At 43.8% G+C, this 25,952-nt stretch overlaps 1 protein-coding gene across 2 annotated transcripts in view; it reads left to right on the top strand.

Moving 5' to 3' along the window:
* Positions 1-25,952, top strand: part of ADAMTSL3 (ADAMTS like 3) — a 369,755-nt gene that overhangs the window by 214,970 nt on the left and 128,833 nt on the right. For both annotated transcript variants that reach the window (XM_040493500.1, XM_040493501.1), the window contains 6 exons: positions 10,737-10,848; positions 15,843-15,981; positions 17,071-17,121; positions 17,591-17,795; positions 22,573-22,720; positions 24,331-24,415. In XM_040493500.1, the coding sequence (XP_040349434.1) occupies positions 10,737-10,848; positions 15,843-15,981; positions 17,071-17,121; positions 17,591-17,795; positions 22,573-22,720; positions 24,331-24,415 (740 nt within the window). The remainder of the gene's footprint in view (positions 1-10,736; positions 10,849-15,842; positions 15,982-17,070; positions 17,122-17,590; positions 17,796-22,572; positions 22,721-24,330; positions 24,416-25,952) is intronic.

The raw sequence follows: 25,952 nt of genomic DNA, 5'->3' as shown, positions 1-25,952 counted from the left end.
AGAACCAGCATTGATGTTCAACTTTCTATTATTATTTTTTTTTTAATTTTTTTTTTCAACGTTTATTTATTTTGGGGACAGAGAGAGACAGAGCATGAACGGGGGAGGGGCAGAGAGAGAGGGAGACACAGAATCGGAAGCAGGCTCCAGGCTCTGAGCCATCAGCCCAGAGCCTGACGCGGGGCTCAAACTCACGCGAGATCACGCGAGATCTCGCGAGAGCGTGCCCTGGCTGAAGTCGGACGCTTAACCGACTGCGCCACCCAGGCGCCCCTCAACTTGCTATTATTAAGGTGGGATCTCCTTCCTGCTCTTGTCTTCCCCCTCCTTCTTCGTTTCCTCCCCCTCCTCTTCCTCCTTCAGTTCAGACTTCTGTCTTGAGAGTCAGGCTTATGGAGAGAAATAAGGCTTTTTATAAACTGATTCAGCTCCCATAACGTGTCAAGGACCAAGCTCGGGAGACTAAATCCTAGTGTTTCTTCTTCAGGGTAGGGAGGATGCCCGTTCCCCCATAAGGCTGAGCCCTGGGCTTAGTGTCCTCGGCCCTCCGTGTTTGGGAGAGTGTATACTTTTGTGAGAGAGTCTGGCAGGGATGTGCAAAGAGACAGGCTTGAGGAGGTGAGGCCAGGAGACATGTCATGACGGCGGTCACTGTCCAGAGCAGGGAAGCATCTTAACTGGGTTTCAAAGCAAAGGCAGAAAAGGAGCTTATGCTCCACTGTTCATCTAGAAGCCCCAGAGGAGAAGGCCCCGTAGGGTATTTACTTCTGTCAGCAGCAACCTGGGGGGGTGGGGGGAGTCACGTTGGAACAGAATTGGCATGAGTGTGAGTTGAGCTCCCTGGACGCTCCCTCGGCCCCCACGTGGCATGGAAGGGACCTGGGACATTCCCTGTACCCTTGACTGGGCAACCTTGGAGGGGCTGACACAGTGGGGGCAAAATGACCCTGTGGCCGAGGGGTAAAGGTAGAGCTTCTGTGCCTCTTACTTTGTTCAGGAAAGACCCAGTTTGTGCCTGTGGCTCTGGCTTAATTCTCAGTGGCCCTTCCTTTCACTCTCAGAATCGTCCTGGCTCAGGCAGTAAAGCGTATGGTGTCCTAGGTAAGGGGCTCGAGGCCAGACCAGGGACTGGGCGGGAGTGGCAGCCACACCACTGACAACCTGCCGCACAAGAAGGGCGTGGACCAGGCAGGTCACCAGAGGAGTCCACCATCCCGTGGCCAGGAAACAACACAGCCGAGGCCACTGGGTCTGCAGCTCCCTGCGGTCCTCCCAATGGCCAGAGGACCCGGCGACAGGATGAGGACCTTCACACACGGATCCAAGCTGTCCCTCCTTTCCCGACTCGGGCGTCCCAAGTGGAAAAGCACCGTGGAGGCGGTCGGTCTGAAGGACAGGACAGCCGAGAGACGGGCCACTTCCCCGCCTGACATGACAGGGCGTGGCCTAAAGAGACGCAATGTTAGGTGTCAACTTTTAAACAAATGAACCGGCTTGTAATTGCCCTGCATTCAGACTGGAAAGCTAACGTGCAGAGAAGGCCTTGTCCAGACGCTCAGGAGGGTTTTTTATTTCTTGTGAACCTACTCAGCAGGGAAAACTTTTCTCAAGAGCTCTGCAACAGACCTGTTACCCGTCTCGTTGACAAGACTTGGGTCATGTGCTCGCTCTCAGCCTTTCCCTGGGCGTTAGTCCTTCTGGGTTCATCAAGAAGCGGATGCCCTCTTGAAACCAATATTGCACTGTATGTTAAATAACTAAAATTTTTTATTAAAAAATTTTTTTTAATTTTTTTTTCAACCTTTATTTATTTTTGGGATAGAGAGAGACAGAGCATGAACGGGGGAGGGGCAGAGAGAGAGGGAGACACAGAATGGGAAACAGGCTCCAGGCTCTGAGCCATCAGCCCAGAGCCTGACGCGGGGCTCGAACTCACGGACCGCGAGATCGTGACCTGGCTGAAGTCGGACGCTTAACCGACTGCGCCACCCAGGCGCCCCTATTAAAAATTTATCTTAATGTTTATTATTTTTTTATTTAAAAAATTTTTTTAACATTTATTTATTTTTGAGACGGAGAGAGACAGAGCATGAATGGGGGAGGGTCAGAGAGAAGGAGACACAGAATCTGAAACAGGCTCCAGGCCCCGAGCTGTCAGCACAGAGCCTGACGCGGGGCTCGAACTCACGGACCGCGAGATCACGACCTGAGCCGAAGTCGGCCGCCTAACCGACTGAGCCACCCAGGTGCCCCGATGTCTATTTATTTTTGAGAGCGAGAGAGATTGAGCAGAGGAGGAACAGAGAAAGAGAGGGAGACACAGAATCTGAAGCAGGCTCCAGGCTCCAAGCTGTCAGCCCAGCTGGAACAGGCTCCAGCTGTCAGCTGGGCTCGAACTCAGGAACTGTGAGGTCATGACCTGAGCCAAAGTCAGACACTTCACGGACTGAGCCACCCAAGTGCCCCACTAACTAAAATTTAAATTAAAAAAAAGAAAAGAAATGGCTTCAAAACAAATAAGTAAAAAAATAAATAAAATTTTTAAAAAAAAGTACCAATATTGATTCCTCAATAGTAACAAATGGACCACACCAATGCAAGATGTTAATAATAAGGAAACCGGTGTGTGTTGGGTTTATTAGAAGCACTGTACTTTCTGCTCAGTTTTTCAGTAAATCTAAAATTGCTCAAAGGAGGAGGGGGAGGGGAAGGAGGAGGAGATGGCAAGACAGGACTAGATGTGCAAGACGTTTATGAGCGGGATACCCACGAGGAAGAGGCAAGATGGCACCAAGAGAGGCCAGGAGAGCTGTCCGGCGGTAGTGAAGATCTGACTTCAGAAGCAGAGGAGAGACGGAAGGAGAGAAAGTCGGGTGGGAGCACCTTAAACTGAAGGGTGGTCCTGGGGGATTCAGCAAGGCTGCGGGGGAGGCCCTGAGCCAGAGTCCTCTATCACACGGTGCAGTGTCTCCCAGGACCGTGGGGTGGGAGCAGCCCACGGGGACCTTGACCTGCCACAGGCGCTGCCGAGCCGTTATAGTCCGCAGTTGTGCGAGTGGGAGGCACATTCGCGTGGGTCCCACACCTGCTAAGGCAGCTGTGACCACCATGGTCACATGGGGCAGCCAGGCGCTAAGACACATGGGGGAGGGATGAACACGGGAACAGGCGTGAGCCTTTGGCGGCTGGGAAGGGGAAGTGGATATTGGTCAACAATTAAATGCATCTGCTCCAGTAAGGGCGTCATCTCTTTATGGAGAACATCTGGGCTTAATGCCTTTTCTGTCTTTCTCTTCCTCTTTTTCTTCTTTTTCTTTTGGTGATAATGGTTGGGACTCAGAAAACTATTTTAGTCCCTCTTAGGCATATTGATTTATTTAGGGTTCTGTTTTTGAGCCAAGTTTGAAATTTATATTTTGCTAGAGAAATTATCCAGTTCGTCCAAGTCTTCCAACTCTTCAAAGGGAATCATGCTGCGTTCCCTTATCATTAAAAAACATCTCCATTGTACCTGTAACCAAGTCTCTTTCATTCCTAAACTTGTTCACTGGTTCCTTATCTAATTTTCATTTCATTCAGATCATCCAAAGGTTTGTCTCTGAGACAGCCAAGAACCAGATTTTAGTTTTCCTGATTAACTCAGAGTGTTAAAAATATTCAATTTATGTAAACTTTTATTTTTCTTTCTTTTATCTTTACACTAATTTATTTTGGTATTGTATTTTTAGCTTCTGGAGCTCAATTCTTAATTCATTTTATTTTCCAACTTCTTTTTTCTCTATTACATGTATTTAGGGCATTCAATTTTCCCGTTCAGAAGCTCTTAATTTTGTTGTAGTGCAAAGCTATAGATTTTTAGCTTCATGATTGGACCGTTTGTATTTTGGTTAGGAAATCTTTGCCTCGTTCAGGATCAAGGGCTATGAAACTATTCTTCTGTGTTTTTCCCTGGAAGCCTTATTGTTTTACTTGTCATATTAAGAGCTGTAATCCACCTAAAATTGATTTTTGCACATGTTGTGAACTACAGTCATTATCTTTTAGCACATCTATCCACTGACCCAGAACCATTAGGTGAAAAGATGGTCCTTTCTCCATTTGTCTTAAATTCAAAACTATATGTGTGTGGGGGTGTGTTTCTGGAGTCTGTTGTGTTTCGTTGATGTGTCTGTGAGTACCATTGTGACTTAATTACTGTAGCTTTGAAACAAGTCTTGATATTTGCTAGTGTGTGTTCTCCCACTTTGTTCTTTTAATTTTTTTTTTTTAATGTTCATTCACTTTTTTGAGAGAGAGAGACAGAGCGTGAGCAGGGGAGAGGAAGAGAGAGAGGGAGACAGAGAAACCAAAGCAGGCTCCAGGCTCTGACCTGTTAGCACAGAGCCTGACGTGGGGCTCGAGCTCACGAGCTGTGAGATCATGACCTGAGCTGAAGTCGGACGCTTAACCGACTGAGTCACCCAGGTGCCCCTCCCACTTTGTTCTTAAAGATGATCTTTGATCTTCTTGACTCCTTGCACTTCCATAACAATTTTTAAGTACGCCTGTCAAATTTTATAAGATTCTTTTGGATTTCAATTAGAATCGCATTGAATCTATGTGTCAATTTGGAGAAAACAGAAAACTTTCCCATCCCAATTTTTCCAATCCATAAATATGGTATCCCCATCCATTTATTTAATTTAAAATTTTTTCTCTCAATAACATTCATAATTTTCAGTGTGTAAGTCATATATTCTAAGTTATTCCCAGTTGTTTGCTATTTTGGTGTTATTATAAATGAATTTTTAAATTTTTCTATTTATTTGTACTAAAGTTATGGAAATTAACTGATTTTTGTATATTGGCACTGTATTCTTGCTATATTAACACTTATTAATTCTAATAGTTTATAGATTCTTTTGGATTAGGTATACGCAATTCTGATACCTGTAATGATGATAATTTTGTTTCTTCTTTTCCAACCCGTGTATATTTTATTTATTTTTCTTACTATATTGTACCACTTAGGACATTTGGTATGATATTGAGTAGATTTAGCGACAGCAACTATTTTGTCATGCTTCTCATTCAGAGGCAAAGGGCTCTGTAATTCTTCATCATGTTTGATGTTTGCCATGAGGTTTTGATAGTTTATCTGATGAAAGAAATCTTTTTCTAATTTGCTTCCATTGTCACATACAAGTGTGGAATTTTTTCAAATGCATTTTCTACATCTTTTGAAGTGATTGTATATTTTTTCCTTTAAGATAGTGAACTGTTGATGTTTAAATATTAAACCCATCTTACCTTCCTGTAATAAACTTCACTTGATTATTATCATTAGTATAATTTATTAGTAGCATTTACTTATATTTATTGTTTTATTATTAATAAAAAGGATTATCCTTTTATGTATCACTGGCTATAATTTTAAATTATTGTATTTATGATTTTTTTGGTGGCTTTGTTCTGGAAGAGGTTTTCTTTCTAATACTGTATTCATGTCAGGTCTTGGGTATTAATTTATACTGGCTTTACAAAACAAGTTTAGAAATATTTCCTCAGTTTTCATTCTTTGCAATGGTTTGTTTAAAATTAGTGTCATTTCTTCTTTAAATATTTGGAGATATTAAAGCAGTAAATTTTTAGAAGTATGCATTCAGTGTCTTTAAAATATACACAACTATTCATACTTTTAGTTTCCTTTTGTGTCAGTTTTATTTCAAGGACTTTGTCTACAGGTGCACCGTATTTTATTGCACTTTGTAGATTTTCTTTTTTCTTTTTTTTCTTTTCTTTTCTTTTCTTTTCTTCTTCTTCTTCTTCTTCTTCTTCTTCTTCTTCTTCTTCTTCTTCTTCCTTACAAATTGCCACAAAGATTTATGACATTCCTGAGTTGAACAAGTGTAGAGGTGCAATTTTTCCAACATTTGCTCATTTTGTGTTTCTGTGTCACATTTTGGTACTTCTTACAGTATTTCAAACTTTTTTATTATTACTATATTTGGGATGGTGATTTATGATCAGCGATTACAAGCCGCTGAAAGCTCAGATGGTTGTTAGCATTTTTTAGCAACAAAGTATTTTTAAACTAAGGCACACACATTGTTTTCTTAGATCTAATGCTACAGCACACTTAATAGACTACAGTGTAGTGTAAACATAACTGGGAAACCAAAAACTTCATTTGACTCGCTTTGCTGTGATATTTGCTCTGCTGGTCTGGAAGAGAACCCACAATATCTCCAAACTTCAACTAACTTTATAAAGGTTATTGGCAGAGATCTTTTCATATTATCTTCTTACTGTTTCTTCATTGTCTCCAGGATCTGTAGTGAGTCATTCTCATTCCTGAGACCGATTATTTGTCCCTACTTTCTTTTTAACTTGATCAGTCACTTTGGAGGGCTATCACTTCAATTAGACTTTTCACAGAAACACCTTTTCATTTACGTTATTTACATTTTAGTGTAGTTTCCTTTCCATATGATTAATATCCAGTCTCATCTTTGTTATATCCATCCTTCTTCTATCTCTGGATTTAATAAGCTGTTACCTTTTTATCTTTTCTAGTTGGATGTCAGGTCACTGATTTTCATCCTTTTTTTCCCCATAACACATGTATTTAAGGCTATGAATTTCTCTCTAATCATTCCTTATATTTTATTATGCAAATGTTGATATGAAATCTTTTCCATCATCATTCAAATTGTATTGTAGCTTTCATAGTGATACATTCCTTGACTTAAAGAATATTTAGAAGTATACTCTCCAAGTATGTAGGAATTTTGCAGTAATCTCATTCTTATTTTATTTTATTTTATTTTATTTTATTTTATTTTATTTTATTTTAGAGAGCATGAGCATGGACAAGGGAGAGGGCAAAGGGAGAGAGAGAAAGACAGAGAGAGAATCTTAAGAAGGCTCCATGCTCAGTGAAAAGCCTGATGTAGGGCTCAATCTCATGACCCTGAGATTATGACCTGAGCTGAAATCAAGAGTTGGACTGAGCCACCGAGGCACCCTACTCATTATTACTTTACCGCTTCATTCTACTATAGTCAAAGAACATATTCTATATTATGTCAACTTTTTTGAAATCTGTTAAAACTTAATTTGTGGCTCAGAACATAGCAAATATTAGAAGATATGATGTGTGGTCTCCTGTTGTTGGGCACAGTGTCCATACGTCAATGTGGTCATGTTTATTAATGGTTTTATTAAAAATTGTAACCTTACTGGTTTTTTTGTCTGCTCATTCTGTTAGTTACCACAAGAGATATGGTAAAACTACCACTGTGACTGTTACCTTTATCTAATTTTTTTTCTATTCTTGTTAATTTCAAATTATTTATCTTTGAGGCTAGGTTGTTAGGTCCGTTCACATGTAGAGTCGTTACCTCTTCTAGTGACTTGACCACCTTACCATCACAAAACTATTTTCTATTAGTGCATTGTCTTCTGGCTTCCACTTACTCTTAAGAAGCCAGCTGTCAGTCTTATTTTTGTGCCTTAGAAGGTAATATGTCTTTCTCCCTGTCTGCTTTTCAGTGTTTGCTCTTTGGTTTTCATCAATTTTTTAAGATTGTTTACGTATTTATGCATGTATTTATTTATTTAGCAAGCACACACACAAGCTGGGGAGGGGCAGAGAGAAAGGGAGAGAGAGAATCCTAAGCAGATTCCATGCTGTCAGCACAGAGCCTAATGTGGGGCTCGATCCTGTGAACCATGAGATCATGACCTGAGCTGAAATCAAGAGTCGGACACTCAACTGACTGAGCCTCCCGGGTGCCCCTGGTTTCCGTCGGTCTGACTGTGATGTAATTGGTGACTTTCTTCTGCTTGAGGTTTGTAGAGCTTCACAGCCATGGCTTGATATCTACCATCGGTTTTGGAAGATTCTCATTGATTACCTCTGCAGATATAGTTTCTATGCCATTCTCTGTGTTCACTTTCTCTGGGACTATACTTACAGCTTCACCTGTCATGTCTACTTTCCGCTTCCTTCTTCCGTGTCTGTTTACTGATTCTCTCTTTAATTGTATGCAATCCAGGGGTCAGCAGATCCTGGCCAGCAAGCAGAGTGGAGTTTTACTGGAACACAGCCACAGCCATTTGTTTACAGGTTGTCTGTGGCTGCCTTTTCCCTGTGCCAGCCAAGTCAAATCACTGTAATGGGGACTATATGGCCTGAAAACTATGTCTGCCTTCTGATTCTTTACGAAAATATTTGCCGAGCCCCAGTCTAATCCATTGTCGTCTGTCCATTGCGATACTGATTTAAGTTACTGTGCCTCGTTCTCCTAGAATTGCCATTTTATTTTTGTGGCCTCTCTGTTTCTAGTGAAATTCTCTGTCTTGTCACTTAACTTCTTAAGCATTTTCACCATCCTGTCTTAGTCCAGGCTTTCTAAAAGACAAGAGCCCAAGGAGGGAGCCATGTGCTAACGCTGAGGTTTTAAGACCCTGGCACCGTATGGGGTAATGTGAAACACGACCTGAAGCCAAAGCTAGAATTTCAGGGGTTGGTAGCCGTATAACTAGGTGTTTAAGTTTCTATCTGGTGATGCCACTATTTGGATATTCTGTAATTCCATTTATAGCGTATTCCACCTTTTCTGTTGGTTGTTAAATCTTATTTTTTGTGTGTGCCTGGTTATTTTTAAGTTTTTCTGTATATAGTGGGTGAAAGATTATAGATACGATCTGAGACTGGATTAATTTCTGCTTCTGGAAGACAGGTTAGCAGCCAGGTACCTTCAGCCAACAAGCGATTGAAATAATTGGGACCTGGCGTTCATTCCCTTTGAAAAGTGGCCTACTTCCAGTTCGTGCTTCTTGCTAGGATAGAGCTTTCTGGGGCTCCCAGTTGGGCACGTGGAGCATTTACTGGTACCCCCCTCGGCTTGGTGGGCCTCGAGCTCCAGTGTTTGTTCTCAGACTCATGAGTCTGATGACAGCTCTGCTCAGCTTCTCAGCCACTCAGTCACCACTTGCACGATGGAAAATGCCGGGAGCAGAAATGTGGTGCCAGAGGTGGTGCCAATGTCACGCTCGCCTCTCTGGGCTTCCTTTGTGTCTGGGGTCTTGTCCCTGCAAACGCTCACTGGCGTGGTCGTTCTCTGATGCCTTCAGATACATCAGAAATACATTTTAGGTGGAGCTCTCACTCTCTCTGGCAGGATTCATCAGAGACTAGCCATTCTTGCACAGCCAGAGCACAACCCTTTCGAAGTGTTTCGTGCCTCTGTGACGCTGTGCATCCTGCCCTCCCTCCCCCCCACCTCTCCTCCCCCCCACCTCTCCTCCCCCCCACCTCTCCTCCCCGACAGCGTCTCGTGCTAGAGTGTTTTACCGTTTTATGATCAAATACATCCAAATAGTATCCTTTAGTCAACTCTTACTTATGTTTATGAATCAGCTTTACTGACTGATTTCATCATTACTGCTTCTTACATCTACTCCCTCCTGCTTTTATATTCGCTCTTGTTCAATACCTTTTCATAGTTTTTTCCTTTTTTTTTTTTCCAGTGAGGGTCTCAAGTGGTACCGTTTCAGTCGTTCTGTGTCTGAAGATATCTCTGTTTCCCTGGTTCTGATAGATAATTTGATCATCGCTTGCTCATAGATTGACCATTGATCTTTGACTGTTGATTGATAGTTTAGTTACAAAATTCTAGACAAAAAGTTATCGTTGCTTGGCACTTTGAAGGTGTGATTTTGCTTTCTTGCATCCGGTATTGCCTATGAGAAATCGGACGCCAGTGTGATGCTCACTGTTTCATAGCTAATCATTTTTTTTTTCCTTTCTGACAACTTTTAAGATTTTTCTTTATCCCGGTTGTTGTACTTTTTAAAAATGTCTGCCCAGAACATTTTTAAACTGAGTACACCTGTCTTTCTCAAGGTCTAGGAAATTCTCCGCAATTATATTATCCAACATTGGCTTTTCATTGTGTCCTCTCTTGGGTCCCCCGCTTGAAGTCCCTATGGGCTTTGGCATTTCTGGACGGATCCTGCGTGAACTCTATTTCTTTTTCTCCTCTCCTTGCATTCTGGGAGTTTCCCTTGGTTCACTCATTTGTTCAGTCAGGAGGGCAGAAAAGAAAAAAGTAGGAGGAGAACGTGCTCATTGAGTGTCATCCCTCAGCAGTATCTTCCGTCTTCCGTCCGCTGGCTCACGCACGGTAGTACCCCTTCCCTTTAGTTAGATGCTGGGATGCTCGAGTATGAACACCACATATTTGTGTCCATTTGCGTTTCTCCAGTTGTACTTTCCAGAAGACCTTTTCGGAGGGATTTGCGTAAAGATGAAAGTGTAAGAATTATTGCAACTGTAAGAACTCCAGGCATGTGGTATGGTGCAAACAAACCCAGACTGTCTCAGCCCCTGCTCTCATGGAAATTAAACTCAGATGTATCAGGTAGAAAAAAAAAACCAGAAGTTACGCGAACAAACAAAAAAAGGCCACCTACACGTTTGAGAACTCCCTTCCAGGCATGGAGTTGTCTGGAAAAATGACTCTGGGGAGCCTGGTTGAAGGTCTTCTGAGCCCCCCTCTGTGGCAACCCCGAATGAAGTGTTATCACATGTTAGAATTTTTGAAAACTTCATGTGCCGGAGTTGGTTGTGAAAGATCTGAAGATCTGAGATTGCATACCTCAGTGAAGTGCATTGATCTCCTTTGGAAAGCCGTGGGAAGTGTTAGACCGTTGCATGTAGATGCGTCACCATGGTTCTCTGTGTCCAGACCAGGTACACGGTGGCCAAGGACAGTGTGGCCCAATTCTTCTTCTATCAGCCGATCAGTCATCAGTGGAGACAAACCGACTTCTTCCCCTGCACTGTGACATGTGGAGGAGGTGAGGCACAGACTTCGTTCCTGAATGTTCCGAGCTCAGAGTTAGAAATGACGTACCTGTGTGTTTTTTTGAAGCTGACTGTAACATTGGTGTGGTGACGGGTGATGAGTGATCACGCGGCATCCTGCCCAGCAGCCTGGACCACAGTGGTGTGAACGGATGTGTGTTTGCCTTTATTCTTGGAGACAGGTGCAACAGTCTAGACAGACTTTTAGCAAAAAGCTGGAGACCTGTTTATGTGTGTCCTTGCATTTCTTGTCTTAAGTGTCTGTAAAGCATGCATTATTTTTAATTTTCCACGGAAAACCTGAAAAACAGACCAAGCAGCTTGGTGAAGGGGTCGCGTTGGTTCTAACATTTAGATTTCCACCCCGTCCTCCCTCAAGGTAGGTGCCCTAGCGTAAATTACCAAAAGGAGAAAGGGTAGCCGCTGAGTGGTAAGGGGAAACTCCTGCCTGCTGCTCGCTTAGTTCAAGGATTTCACAGACAGTGAAGGAAGGTTCTGGGCTCCACACACGTGCTACACGTATTTACAGGCTCAGGTGGCGGGAAATCGGCTGTTTAATATGGAGAAAGCGTCTGCCTGGAGGAAAGGAGGCCGCCAGAGCCTCCATTGTAAGTCCCTTTTAATAAACTGAACTTTAAAATTGAAGAATAAATGGTTCTGAGCTCGTGCCAACACATGAACCGTGGTTCCTTGAATTGCTAGAGGGCCTTATGTGGATAACTTCCCCTAAAAGCACCAGGCAGCAGTGTTGGGCATTTCCATGTGTCAAGCCACGTGGTGGGATGTTCATCTTCACATTTATTCTTGCAAACAACCTTAAGAAAGGCCCCTTTGCGTGTCTGTATTATGTGTGAGCAAACAGAAACGTATTAGAGGTAAAGGACGTACCCCCGTTTGCTCAGCTGGTGAACAGCTCCCTCTGAGCCCCCAGCTGAGTGTCCCCAGTCACTTCTGCCTTTCCTCCTTTAAACTCCAGGCTTCGGGTATCAGGGACGCCTTCGGGTTCCCGGGAATCTGTATCTCAGGACTCTCTCCTCTGGGATTTAGGATCCCTGTGAAAACAGCAGGCAGGTGCTTTTGTGGGGAGCACTTAGCCCAGACCCCAGAAGGAGCTTGTGTTGCCGAGAAGGAAAGAGAAACGGTCTAGGGGTTGAATGGGGCTCTGGAAACCAGCTAGAAAGTTAGTCTTCCCAGTTACTTCTTCCTAGACTTGGCTTGGGCAACTAGATTATGATTCTACAGCCGTGGTTCTCAAAGTGGGGTCCCCGGGCCAACAGCGTCAGCTTCACGTGGGAACTTGGTGGAAATGCAGATTCTTGGGCCCCACCCTGGACCTACTGAATGAGAAACTCTGGGAATGGGGCCCATTAATCCTTTTCAACAGTCCCCCCCCAGGAAATTAGGGGACACATTCAAATTTAAGAATCTTTGGATATCAGCTGTAGCCATATTAATCACTGCCTTTGCCATATCTGTGTTACCCCTGCACTATTATTTACTTAAGGTTTTTTCTTTAAATGGATGTTTTAAGAAATTTAAATGGAGGCATCTGGGTGGCTCAGCTGGTTAAGTGCCCAACTTCAGCTCACGTCGTGTTCTAATGGTTTGTGGGTTCGAGCCCCGCGTTGGGCTTTGCACTGACAGTGTGGAGCTAGCTTGGGCTCTCTCTCTTTCCTCTCTCTCTGCCCCTCCCCCTCTTGCTCTTTTCCAAAATAAATAAAAAATAAATAAACTTTAAAAATGTTTAAATAAACATATTCACAAAAACAATTTAATTTAACCTCGAGGAGGCAAACTGATCTCCTGCCGTAAATAGAACACGATCACAAAAATAAATACGACTTAAACACAATGCTGGAGATCATCTTTAAGTCCCTGCCAGCGCTAACATTCTCAGTTTTTCTCGATTCCACCGAAAGTGAAAATGTATCACTTGCTGAACATTACAAGCATTGTTCCGAGGCAGAAACTCTTTCAGAGCTTTGAGTCACCGACCTTGCGTCAGTGACCGCCAAGGAAACTCTTAAAACACATTTGATCTCGTTGAAAGCTGATTGAGGGAAAACAGTGTTGGGAGTTGAGACCGTGATCTGCATAAATTCAGTGAGTCTCTCCAAACCCGGGCCTCAGACTCATTTTGGCCAAACTCGTTCTCCAAAAATGGCATGACGACATTTCCATCAAGAGGCAGGGTGGCCACAGAGCTGAAATTCAGGGACTTGGACTCACTTCTTGGCTTTGCCACTGCTTAGCTCTGTGCCATCTTTGAAGCTCAGTCTGCTCATCCATAAAACAGGATGATGCCCCTTGCAGCACTGTCGGGGAACAAAATGAGAGGACACAGGTCAAGGAGCCTAGTATAGTGTCTGGCAGTTAGTGGGTACTCAGGAAATACCTGTTATGTCCGATTCTAAAGAAACCTGAATTTTGTTAAAAATTCAGCATAATCTCCAGGGTTGTGGCCGCCCCCCCTCCTGGCATTCTCCGGTGGTGAGTTATGAGATACATACATGACTCAATGCTCTCAGGGTGAGTGGGACATACCCACAGATTCCCTGCCTGCATGTTTTATATCCAGAAGCAGAATCCCACCACCTTTGAGTCAAGTAGACCATGGTTCCAGCGATGACCATCTCCCATGGACCCCCAAATAAAAGCAAAGAGCGGGCAGCGGTGGGGGGGGGGGTTATTCTTACTCAGCAAGTGGACAAAGATCTCTTTCTTTCTAATGGCTCCCCTCTCCCACCTGATCACTCAGAGAGACATTCCCATTCAGGCACATGAGAAAAAAGAGGAGCTTTTTCACTCTGGGAGGGACATTGGGAATGGGACTCGGCTTAGTCAGTTGGTTAAATTCTTGGGAGGGAAACAGATGTGCCTCATACTCAGGTGCAGAAGGAAAGACAGCCCTGCTGGAGCCATAAATGGGAGCACCTGGCAGGGAAACTGTCCGCCAGAGACAGCAGTGGCTGTAAGAACAGAAGGGAAACTTTAGGCTGCTCTTGGGGTTCCCTCTACGGCCTGCCATTTTCTGCACACAGGCAGAATTTCAGTACATTGGTTCATAACGTAGGAAGGCAACCTGCCTTATTTCCTTCGCTTTCAGTTATCTCTGTACCTCCCTCAAATTAAATTAATTGTCTCTCCTTAAATTGTATGCTTTTTGTCTCCTAGAAGTATGTTTCCATTTAGAACAGAGGCGTTCCTTTGCTTCGAGGAGGTATAGTCTCGTTCTGTACTTGTTTTGGAGGAAATAAACACAACACACATAAAACCCACAAGGAAAGCATTACCAGAGTTTAATTGCATTACTAATCAAGTCGCCATGATTTGTGTAAATGCCATTTCTGAGCTGTTGGGTCATCAGGCCGGTCAGTTCTCTGCTCCCTAAGGTCCCGGGAGGCTGGGCTTTTCTGGCTTGCCTGTAATCATCTACGCGGGACTCTGAAGATCAGTCTGGAGAAAGTACTGGATTGATTGCCCCTGCCATCTGATATTGTAGACTTTCTGGCAGATACTGGCACCCGAGTAGCATTTTATTGACTCCATTTGGATTTTCGTTCTTGCGGTTTCAACCTTGCTTTTCATAACGCATACCAGTCTGTCCTTCCCCACGCCGTGTAAGTCCAAGCCATGGCTTGCGGAAGCCTGTCTAGTGGTTTATAAAATCAGATTCCTCTCTGCAATCAGGCCCTTAAATGTATTTTTAGACCTTTAGACCAACTGGCTGAGGCTGAGAGCTTAGCTTTGAGCCTCTTTTTTTTTCCTGAAGAGCTCATTCTGCTTTTGAAAAATTGCCTTTTTTTTTTTTTCCTTTTAAACTTAGCATGACACTTATGTAGTGACAGGAAGCCTGGGATCAGATCTTTCAGGAAGTAGAAGCATCATTTTGTGAGTTGTTTTTTAAATCTACGGCACTCATCCATTTGGAACGCTCACTTTCCTCAGAGACTGTGCAATTTGAAATTCACAGAATCGAGAGTGAGTTTTCATCCCTTCTGCTCTGAAGGATTTTGAGGCAGGGGGCGGTGTAGGGGATGGGCTTTGTTCCTCCCAGTATGGACAGTGCTTACTTCCCCAGTTAGAGAAGTTCGTTGGCATCCGAGGTGTCCCAGGTGCCCCCGGACAGCAACAGGATATTGTGCGGTGGAAGGAGGCACCGGCCAGGGCATGTGGGTGGCTCTTAACAGTGTCGTGCTGAGTGAGAAAAGCAGACAATAGAACAAGATTTAAAGTACCTATCTAGTTACAACAGGTACACACAAGCAACATTGCATAAGGCACATGCGGATTTGAGAATGTGTAAACAAGAAATAGGGGTCTCTGGGGGAGTCAGGATGGGAATAGTAAAAACAGAATATGGGGAAACAGGGGGCCCATGGCGCAGGGCTGTGGGGACATTCGGGAGACCGGCCAGCAAGTGACCTTCCGCCCCGAGGTCTGAGCATTCCGTAAAGGAGTCCCTTGCCACTTTCTCGTTACAAGTGCTAAGCAGGGCATCTGGGTGGTGCAGTTGGTTAAGCATCTGACTCTTGATCTCAGCTCAGGTCATGATCTCACAGTTTGTGAGTTCGAGTCCCACATTGGGCTCTGCACTGATGTTGCAGAGACTGCTTGGGATTATGTCTCTTCTTCTCTCTGACCCTCCCCCTGCTTGTGCGTGCTCGCTGTCTCTCTCTCTCTCTCTCTCTCTCTCTCTCTCGGCCACACATCTTCATCATCTTAGAAGAACCTGAAGATCATTAGAGCACACAAACCAACCCATTTCCTGGACTGAGCCACCCAATGTTTCTGCCTCAGTTGGACCATGTAAGGACCCGGGCACTGCTGTGTGCTAGAAGCTCCCAGCGGTTCCCCTGCATAGTCAGGGATGAGAACCACGGAGTTAAGTTTCTTCTGGGGGAGGAAGAGTCTGTGCCAAGGGGTCACTGCTGTGGGAAAACGACACAGTGCGATATTCACAGGTGCCTTTTCTTTTTCCCATTAGGCTATCAGCTCAACTCGGCCGAATGTGTGGATATCCGCTTGAAGAGGGTAGTTCCTGACCATTACTGCCATTACTACCCCGAAAATGTGAAACCCAAGCCCAAACTAAAGGAGTGCGGCATGGATCCTTGCCCTTCGAGGTCTGCGTCATTGCCCTTAGTGTTTACTCTAAAAAGAAATCAGCCAACCGCCACCAAGACCAGTCCATCTTTGCAGAGTGACATTTGCACTGTGCGACCTTGAACACACGCAGGTGGTAGCTACCCGCGTTCGTAGCCCCGCTCAGCGGGGGACGAGGCTCGCCAGCGCACACAGCCCTGCACTCTCCTGTCTGGCTGTGCGTGCATGTGCCCTGATATTCACCCCTCTGTAAGGACCCTCAGTGAGCATCTACACACACAACAGGGAAGCTCTCTCCATCCAAGTACGATGTCTTGTCCATCTGCCAGTCATAAAAATCTTGAACTCACCGTTTTCACTTTTAAACTGGGTCACCCGTTACCCCGTGCTGACTTTCGAAGCGTTTGCATTAAGTTCAGTATAAATAATGCATTGCTCAAGCAAGTAAGAAGTTTCAATGCCAAGGCAGAAGAGCGATGCATAAGCTATCCCGTTGCATAATTTAGTACCTGCTGACTTGGACTGCCTGGGGAAGTTTCCTGGCTTTCCTACAGTATCTTAAAATAACAGCCACAATATCAAGTCCTAGAATCCCCCAGACAGCTGCCAGCTGGCTGAGGCAGAAGTGTGCAAATGGAAAAGGAAGCATTCTCAGTGGATTTCATTTCCTGTCACTGAACTACCCGTTTCCTGGAATCCCAGGTGAACATAATTATGAATAGAGACCTTTTCAAAGGACAGCTTCTATGAAACAAAATGTCTTTCTAAAGAGTCTACTAAGATGATAAAATGTTAGTATCATCAACATACCAAAATAACCTTCTTAGATGATGAAAAGTAGGTTTATCTGAATGAAGAGACGCTCTTCCCTTTGATTAATTCATACCCCTGGTTTCTGTAGTTCCGTGTAACTGGAGATGGCGTGTGCCCTGGATGTTCCCGAAAACCAAAAAAGATGGTGGGAAGTTTTGGGGAAGGGTTCACAGCACTTGCCGTGTTTCGTCTTCAGTCTGAAAGGGCTCTGTCTTTTGGGATGTCAAATCTGTATGGGTTAAATTAGTATGTCGATTGATTTAGAAATGACACTGTCACCATGATTTCATTTGTAGCGACGGATTTAAAGAGATCATGCCCTACGACCACTTCCAACCTCTCCCTCGGTGAGTTCTGTGTTTCTGTTTTCCACTCTGTAATTTGCTCTAAGTAGTTTGCAAGGAACTGTAGTATCTGCAGCAACAGCCCAAAATAGAAGAGGGACAGACACTAGATCCTTTTCGGGGAGCTACGGGAAAACAGACTTCAACTCCATAAGGAAGATGTGTCACAGAATCGGATGGAATACACTGCCTCAAGCGGCCACGTCTCCCGTCACTGGGGATGTCCGACCATTAGAGAGGGAGCTCAGGCCTTGCAGTTGGTCCGAAATTTGAGTCCCCCTTTTATACCTGGATGACGGGTTTCCGACCTGGAGATTCTCTGGTTCTCTAGTACTATCGGCCTTTAGTATTGATGGTCTAGAGACAGCTCAAGGAACGCCTCTGGCAGTGCTTTTCGCTGTCGCGTTTGCAAGCTTGAAACAGACAAGCCGATGACAAACAAATAATGTGTTTTTATTTGTTCGCTTTTGAGCTGGGAACATAACCCTTGGACTGCGTGCTCGGTGTCCTGCGGGGGCGGGATTCAGAGGCGGAGCTTCGTGTGTGTGGAGGAGTCCATGCACGGAGAGATACTACAGGTGGAGGAGTGGAAGTGCATGTACGCGCCCAAACCCAAGGTCATGCAGACCTGCAACCTGTTCGACTGCCCCAAGTGGATTGCCATGGAGTGGTCTCAGGTAAGATTCCAGACCGGACACTTTGCTTTTCATTTTTATCTTATTTTATTTTCTTAATTTATTGAGATACAGTTTTTTGTTGTTGTTGTTGGTTTTTTTTTTTTTTTTTTAAGCAGTCTCCCTGCCCGGCGCAGAGCCCAGTGCAGGGCTTGAACTCATGACCCTGAGATCAAGACCTGAGGCGAAATCAAGGGTCTGACTTGTAACCGACTAAGCCACCCAGGCACCCTAAGGACAGGACACTTTCATTGAAACCTCAGATTTGAACGAACATTGACTAGGGGCTATCGATCCTTTTGTCACATACCCCCTAAAAGGTGCTCTCAAAATTAAATACCCCGTCACCTCTATTTAGGTTGACATCTAAAAGTCTTGATTGTAAGTTTGAGTAAAAAGTATCAAAGAGTGTCATTTCTAACATGTGAATGCTGACATTTTAAAATAAAACTGTTACAGCATTTAAAGAAAAAAATGTGTTCAGCAGAATGTAAATGCCATGATGATTTCTATCTTTGCCATCTTTCCCTTAAAAAGCACACAAAGAGGTCCTTCTTGAACAGTTTGTGGATAGTTTGCATTTTTCCCCCTTGAGCTCACGTTCTGAATCCACTCTCCCCACAGAAATTTATCCCAGCATACTGTACCTTTATGCCGTAGTCTTTTATTGATTACACTATTCTACTTTTTCCCGAGAATATATGTATAGTAATTGAAATCGTTATATTTTATTTGAAATTAATTTATTTCAATTTCCTGTGGCCATAGGCTCTAAGTATTAGGAATGTTCCCCCTCCCCTGGATTGTTATTATCACAACAACATAGATATATTTCAAATTGGTAAACACTTATTACACATAAAAAGTAAATTTTTTAAATATAAAATTTATTGTCAAATTAGTTTCCATACAACACCCAGTGCTGATCCCAACAGGTGCCTTCCTCAATGTCCATCACCCACCCTCCCCTCCCTCCCACCCTCCATCAACCCTCAGTTTATTCTCAGTCTTTAAGAGTCTCTTTTGGTTTGGCTCCCTCCCGCTCTAACTTTTTTTTTCCTTCCCCTCCCCCATGGTCCTCTGTTAAGTTTCTCAAGATCCACATAAGAGCGAAAACATAAGGTATCTGTCCTTTTCTGTGTGACTTATTTCACTTAGCATAACACTCTCCAGTTCCATCCACGTTGCTACAAAAGGCCATATTTCATTCTTTCTCATTGCCACGTAGTATTCCATTATGTATATAAACCACATCTTCTTTATCCATTTGTCAGTTGATGGACATTTAGGCTCTTTCCATCATTTGGCTATTGTTGAGAGTGCTGCTAGAAACATTGGGGTACGAGTGCCCCTTACGCATCAGCAGTCCTGTATCCCTTGGGTAAATTCCTAGCAGTGCTATTGCTGGGTCATAGGGTAGATCTATGTTTAATTTTTTGAGGAACCTCCACCCTGTTTTCCATAGTGGCTGCACCAGTTTGCATTCCCACCAACAGTGCAAGAGGGTTCCCATCTCTCCACATTCCTCTCCAGCATCTATAGTCTCCTGATTTGTTCATTTTAGCCACTCTGACTGGTGTGAGGTGGTATCTCAGTGAGGTTTTGATTTGTATTTCCCTTATGAGGAGCGACATTGAGCATCTTTTCATGTGCCTGTTGGCCATCTGGATGTCTTCTTTAGAGAAGTGTATTTATGTCTTCTGCCCATTTCTTTACTGGATTATTTGTTTTTCGGGTGTGGAGTTTGGTGAGTTCTTTATAGATTTTGGATACTAGCCCTTTGTCCGACATGTCATTTGCAAACATCTTTTCCCATTCTGTTGGTTGCCTTTTAGTCTTGTTGATTGTTTCCTTTGCAGTGCAGAAGCTTTTTATCTTCATGAGGTCCCAATAGTTCATTTTTGCTTTTAATTCCCTTGCCTTTGGGGATGTGTCAAGTAAGAAATTGCTACGGCTAAGGTCAGAGAGGTCTTTTCCTGTTTTCTCCTCTAGGGTTTTGATGGTTTCCTGTCTCTTTCAGTTGGAATCAATCCAGAAAATGAGGGTGGGTGGCTTAAAAAATTGTCCATTCCCAGAATGGGTTCAGACCTGGGTTCCACAATAATTTTATTCTTAGTTTTTACTGCTGGTTTCTTGTTCTGTTTTGTTTTGCACGCGCTCACCAGGAAAACTTGTTCACATTAGTAAACAGAACTGAGGCGGATTTTCTTACAGCAAGGCCATTCCATTCTTGAACTCCTGACATATGTGCCAAAAGTCACGCTGTGATCTATCATCAGAAATCAACATTTTTACCTCTATAACCTGCAGAGCTCATTTTCAGCTCTTAGAAGAGTCCCATCCATATGTTTTGTGTTGGCTTTAGAGCTTTCAGACCACGACCCCACATCCTCATCAATATCGTGACTTTATTGTCACTCACAGTATCAAAAGGGGGGTTGCTAACCAAATCATCTCATTTACCTTTCTCAGCTCTTAATACTTTTCATTTGTTTGCAAACATCAAATACATTCTCAGTAACGAGAATTCGTTATCATTAAGGATATATTCCTCCTCCAAAGAGGAGTTCTGGAAATTGTAAATACCGACAGCATTATTAGGGTAAGTGTCCAGCTTCCCGGGGGGGAAGGGGGTGCTATGTGAGAGGAGACAATACTCCTTTGGATTGACCAGTCCTGGTGTGGTTATATCTTATCATCCATCGTACTGTTTTCTTTCTCTTTGGGCAGAGTTCTTGTTTCTTTCTTGGCCGATACGCAACAGCCTCTGACAGTCACATATATTTCAAGTTGATAAATCTTGGGGTAGGGGAATCGATTTCCCAGAAATAGGGTCTAATCTCAAACCTCACTCAGTTCATTAGAATATTTGTTCAATGGCAAGAGGAAATCAGATAGGTTTCCTGATAGCCTTTTTTTTTAACTCCCTATTTTTAAAAACTCCAGTAGAGTTAACATAGTGTTATATTAGTTTCAGTTGTATGGTGGTTCAGTGGTTCCACATCACGACGAAGTGCACTCTTACTCCCTTTTCCATATTTCATTCATCCCCTCCCCCCACCGCCCCTCTGGTAACCGTCTGTTTGGTCTCTGATGATACCTTCCCTTTTTGGAGAAGTGAGTATGTTAAAAAAGGCCTTCCTGTCCTGTGAAACTTGTCTGTGACCGTGTAGGAAACATCTACAGACTTAAGAAAGAGTCCTTGAGCTCGATGTGTCAGTGGCAAAGTCATGGTTTTGGCAACGAGAGGCTCCAGGATGGATCCGCTATGCCCCTTGGGAACTGTGTGACCTTGAGCAAGGTCCTTTGGTGGTGGGCTATTTGCTCATCTGTCGAATGGGAATGAGGCTACTGACCTGAAGGTGCGTTGGGACATGAGTAAGATAACCCCCGCGGGCCGCACCTGTTCATAGTGGATGTCCTAGGACTTTCAGCCCCTCCCTCGGATGGATCCCAGAATTGGGGAGGCCTGAAGTGTACACAGTTTGGACTTTGAAGAAGAAAGGATGCAAAATAAAAATATCAGGCACCTCAGTGAATTTTTACTTAGAATAAGCGAAGCAATTGCAAAATTTTAAAAAACTGACAATGACCCCCAACGTGAACTGTGAACTTTAGTTAAAACAATACAGCAGCATTGGTTCCTCCGTTGTAATAATTGTACCACACTCACACAAGATGTCAGTAATAAGGGAGACTATGGGGGTGAGTGGGGGCAAAGCAGAACTCTGGGCTGTCTGCTCAGTTTTTCTCTAAACAAAAAATGGTCCTAAAAAATAAAGTCTATTAATTAAAAAAAAACACATACTTATACACATATGTACTCCCCAACATATGTACATAAATTGAAATGATATCCGAGACTTTCATGACAGGAAAATACTCCATTTGTCAGTAAGAGAACCTTTCAAAGCATAAATAAATAATTCAAGGAAAAAAATACAGCACAAACCATGAAAATTCAGACAAAATAGCAAAATGTTTATTTAGAAAAGTTTTTTTAATCTATTTATTTTTGAGAGAGTGAGACAGCATGAGCCAGGTCGGGGGGGTGGGGTGTGGGTACAGAGAGAGGGAGACACAGAATCCGAAGCAGACTCCAGGCTCCGAGCTGTCAGCACAGAGCCGGACGCGGGGCTCAAACCCACGAGCCTTGAGACCCTGACCTGAGCCAAAGTCGGAGACTTAACCGACTGAGCCACTCAGGTGCCTTGCAGAATGTTTTTATGAATTTTAACTGCTTGATATTTCTACAGTATTTTTCCTGAGCTTTGTGGCTGAATACTCTATGATGGCCTCTTCGTGTGATCGCAGTTTTGCAAGATCGATTTCTATAGACAGAATGGGAAGAAAATCCTTTAGTGTGACTGATCAGAATTTGATTTTTTAATTAATAGTTTAAAACAGTTTCTTTTTCCCATGTTCTCAAGTTGTTTTGGATAATGTCATTACAAATTTAATCAAATTTGAGAAAACCTATATCAAGTCTCTTTCATATCGAACAGAAAATTTTCGGGTCATTTCAGTTTTTCTTGTGCTGTGGCCTCATCTGAAATACTTCTCAGGTTGAGAACTGGACGGAGGCCCTGCAAAGGGAGGGGCCCTGAAACATAAGAATCAGAGAAAACTAGCTTCTATCCCCTTCTTTACCTACTGTTTGTCTAATGGTCTTTTGTGTTTAATACGTAGATCAGGGGCTCTCCTTGGCTTGAGTCATTAATGCCTTTGTGGATCTCCTCGTGGACAAGAGTTTCACTGGCTTCTCGTTTCTTCTTTGAAGTGCACGGTGACTTGTGGCCGAGGGTTACGTTACCGCGTCGTTCTGTGTATCAACCACCGCGGGCAGCACGTTGGTGGCTGCAACCCACAGCTGAAGTTACACATCAAAGAAGAATGTATCATCCCCATCCCGTGCTACAAACCGAAAGGTAAGTTTGTGGTGCATGTTCAAGTTAAATCGAGTGGTGTTTTCCAGCTCTCATTCGAATATCGCAGGATTTACATTTCAACTTAACCGTCTTAGGAAAACTGTCTTACCGACAGATGGCAGTTAGACTGTCCACCAGGTAAAGAAGCTGGACCCACTTGATAAATTGATCTGGGGGGGGGGGAAGCTGAGTGCTTATCGACTCAGTGCGTTTAGAGTGGCTCCTATCTGTCTGGGCTTACACCAACATTACTCGCTGGACACGGAATAATCTGATGGAATCCCTGCTTTGGAGAAAAAGAAGGAGGATGAGGAGAAAGAGAAAGGGGAAAAGAAAAGGAGAAGGATGAAGAGAAAGAGGAGGAGGAAATTTCCCCCAGGGTTCTCATTCTTTTTTCCCCCGCAGTATTTTGTACATACCTTACCCTGGAGTGTATGTCTCGTGAGGGAGGGACAACATCATCTTTATCACGTGTCCTGGTGCCTACCTACCGTGGAGTAGATGAAGACTTTCGGCTCCCAATGCAGATCTCTGGATGCTTTTTGAATTTCTTCTATTATTCCTATTTGTTCCCCAGGAATGAGCAGAAATGGGTAGCATCCATGGGCAGGAAGTCTTGGCATCATCTCTCGGATACACATTCCTTTCCATACATGGTTATTTCCATGTACTTGAGTGAGGTATTACCAACCCTTATGACAAGTCTTTCCTTTCTGGAAATGGAAAAAGGATTATCCTCACTGGTTGGTCCCAAGAAGTCTTCCTTAGTCTTTTAGAAAGGATGGTACAATTCTCCTTCATTATTTCTGAGTTCATTATCCATACATAGAGCCTTATAGTCAACCGTTTCACAAATACTTATTTACTCTGTCCGCCCTTCAGAAAAGCCACGTGGTTGCCCCACGAGGTGCAAGTAATGGCTGTCTAACGTCGTCGGTGAGGTCTTTCCTCCTGCCTTGTGCACTTGATAGTTCTTTCACAGCCACCGCCTCAGGGTCTGTGATTTCCCTGAAGCAGCCCAAAATTTCCTTTCTCATTTCATAACCTAGTGCGTTCCTTTCTTCGTGTCTTGCGAGGCTTAAAAGCACAGAAAGGAGCACGCATCTTGCTCCCGTGTGATGGGTGTAATCGGCAATCAGCTCCCGCGACAACTACACCAATAAAAGTTTGAGTAAAACCTCCTCCCAATTTTCTAAACATCTACGTTATTTGATTTTCTCCATTGGTCTCTTTATTCTTGGGCAAGGGGGATTTGTGGCAAAAGAGAGCAAGCTGATACGGTTGAAGTAAGAGCTTTAATATGTAAACAACAGAGATTGGTATTGGTTTATAGAAGGCATTTTTTTTTATATAAAAGGCATTTGTATGCTCACTTGGAGAACATCTTCAACTGTGCTATGGGATCATCTGGTTGCACTGGGATAATGTGTTAATGAAAACAATACACGACAGAAATGTTTGGTTCACTCCAGAAGCCGCTTCAGGTCCTGTGATAAAAGACTCCACTTTGCATTCGAAAAGCGTGACTGCTTTATTGATGAAACCTTTCGCAAATAACGATCATGTATCCAGCTGCTTTAAGCTTGTTGTTGGTGTTCCCTTTTTCTTAGAAAAAAGCCCAGTGGAAGCTAAATTACCGTGGCTGAAACAAGCCCAGGAACTAGAAGAGCCCAGAAGAGCAACCGAAGAACCATCGTGAGTACAGGGCCTTTTATGGGTGTAATCAGGGCATAGCCAGTTAACATGATCTATGTAATTTTTGTACTTATTGGAATACAATGATACATTTCAAATCCAAATGACCTGAATTTTCAGACTCTAGAGAGCTTGAGCTGGCTGGAAGTCTTCTTTATTTCACAATTCAGCAGTTCTACTTTGGCATTATCTGTGAGAAGCACATAAAAGAACAGTGTGTGTTAACTCAAAGCAGACCCAGTGGTCTGTTACAATTAAGAGATTGGGGGTAATTCCTAGATCTAGATTAACACGTATGATTTGACCAAGGACCATGACAACCTTGTACAGATCAATCAGTCATTCCATGGTTAAGTCATGGCCAACCTCTATAAAACCAATTTACTTGAAATGTATCAGGGTGGCCCACGTGATTATAAGGAGAAATCCTGGAGCTGCTGTGGGAAGGAGCAGTGGAAAGAATATGGCACTCTGCATCTTGGAGCCTAGAACCGCCACTTTGAACTGTGTGACCGTAGATAAGTCTTTAATTTTTCTGCGTCTCATTCTCCTTACCTATGAAAGGAGCAGGCTGAACTCGATCTCTCCAGGGTCCATTCCTACTTAAAAATCTAATGACTTCTATCCACATGTGATTTGGCAAGTCTGGGGTGGAATGGTGTCAGTGGAAATGGAGAATTAGGAGTAAACCAGAGACACCTTCCGGAAGCCGAGGGTACGGACCTAAAGAGAGCAAGGAATCAAAGGCACCCTGAGATTTTTCGTCCAGGAGTCTAGAAGAGCAGCAGGACCAATGACAGACTCAAGTAATTGGACAGGACAGCTGAGTCCCTGTCACATATGTGAAGTCTGTGGCGCTGACAGCCTGTTTGCCAAGGGGGCAATCCCTAGAGTGTTCTAGGAAAAGGGATCTCAATATGGCTGGTCTCCAGCTCAGAGCAGGTCTTTCTTCCTCAGTACCTTCAGCAACAGACAGAGCTCCCTGCATTGAGAGACAGCTCATCCTTCTGTTGAACCTCAGGAGTTATAGGCAAGATATTTTTGCCCCTCTTGAGCTAAATATACCTCCTTCAAATTTCGGATTTCTGAAACAGGAAAACAACCCACAAAAACCCACATCTATGCCCCATCCCACGTGACGGGTTTTCACAAATTTGAAGAAAGCTGGATCACAAGAGTGCAGCCTTTCCCGGGCTCATCACTCTTAGCGTTTTCCAGTGGTTTTCATGTGTTGTTTTGAGATCCCTTACCAACCTCATTGCTGTTTTCAGAACACGCTCATTTATCAATGTCCTTTCCAACTGGGGACCAGCCCAGTGAGCCCCTGAGGAATGTGGATTACTTCTCAAGAGAAGGCACCATGCCTCTAGCAATGCGGGCCAAGAGAGCTGGCACATCCCACGTAGGACATGCGCAGAGAGAACTTTTCCACGTGGACTACTGTCGGGCCTGGAAGTGAACCCAGTGGTTTCTTCTGAATGACCCCAGAGTAACTAACTGAAGAGAGAGGGGTTCTGGGCTCATGACTGAAGCTTGG

The sequence above is a fragment of the Herpailurus yagouaroundi genome, unplaced genomic scaffold, assembly GCF_014898765.1.
Source record: "Herpailurus yagouaroundi ecotype Mexico unplaced genomic scaffold, PumYag 185, whole genome shotgun sequence".
NCBI lineage: Eukaryota > Metazoa > Chordata > Mammalia > Carnivora > Felidae > Herpailurus > Herpailurus yagouaroundi.
The sequence above is the reverse complement of the archived record's forward strand: the minus strand, read 5'-3'. Positions and strand labels throughout refer to the sequence as shown.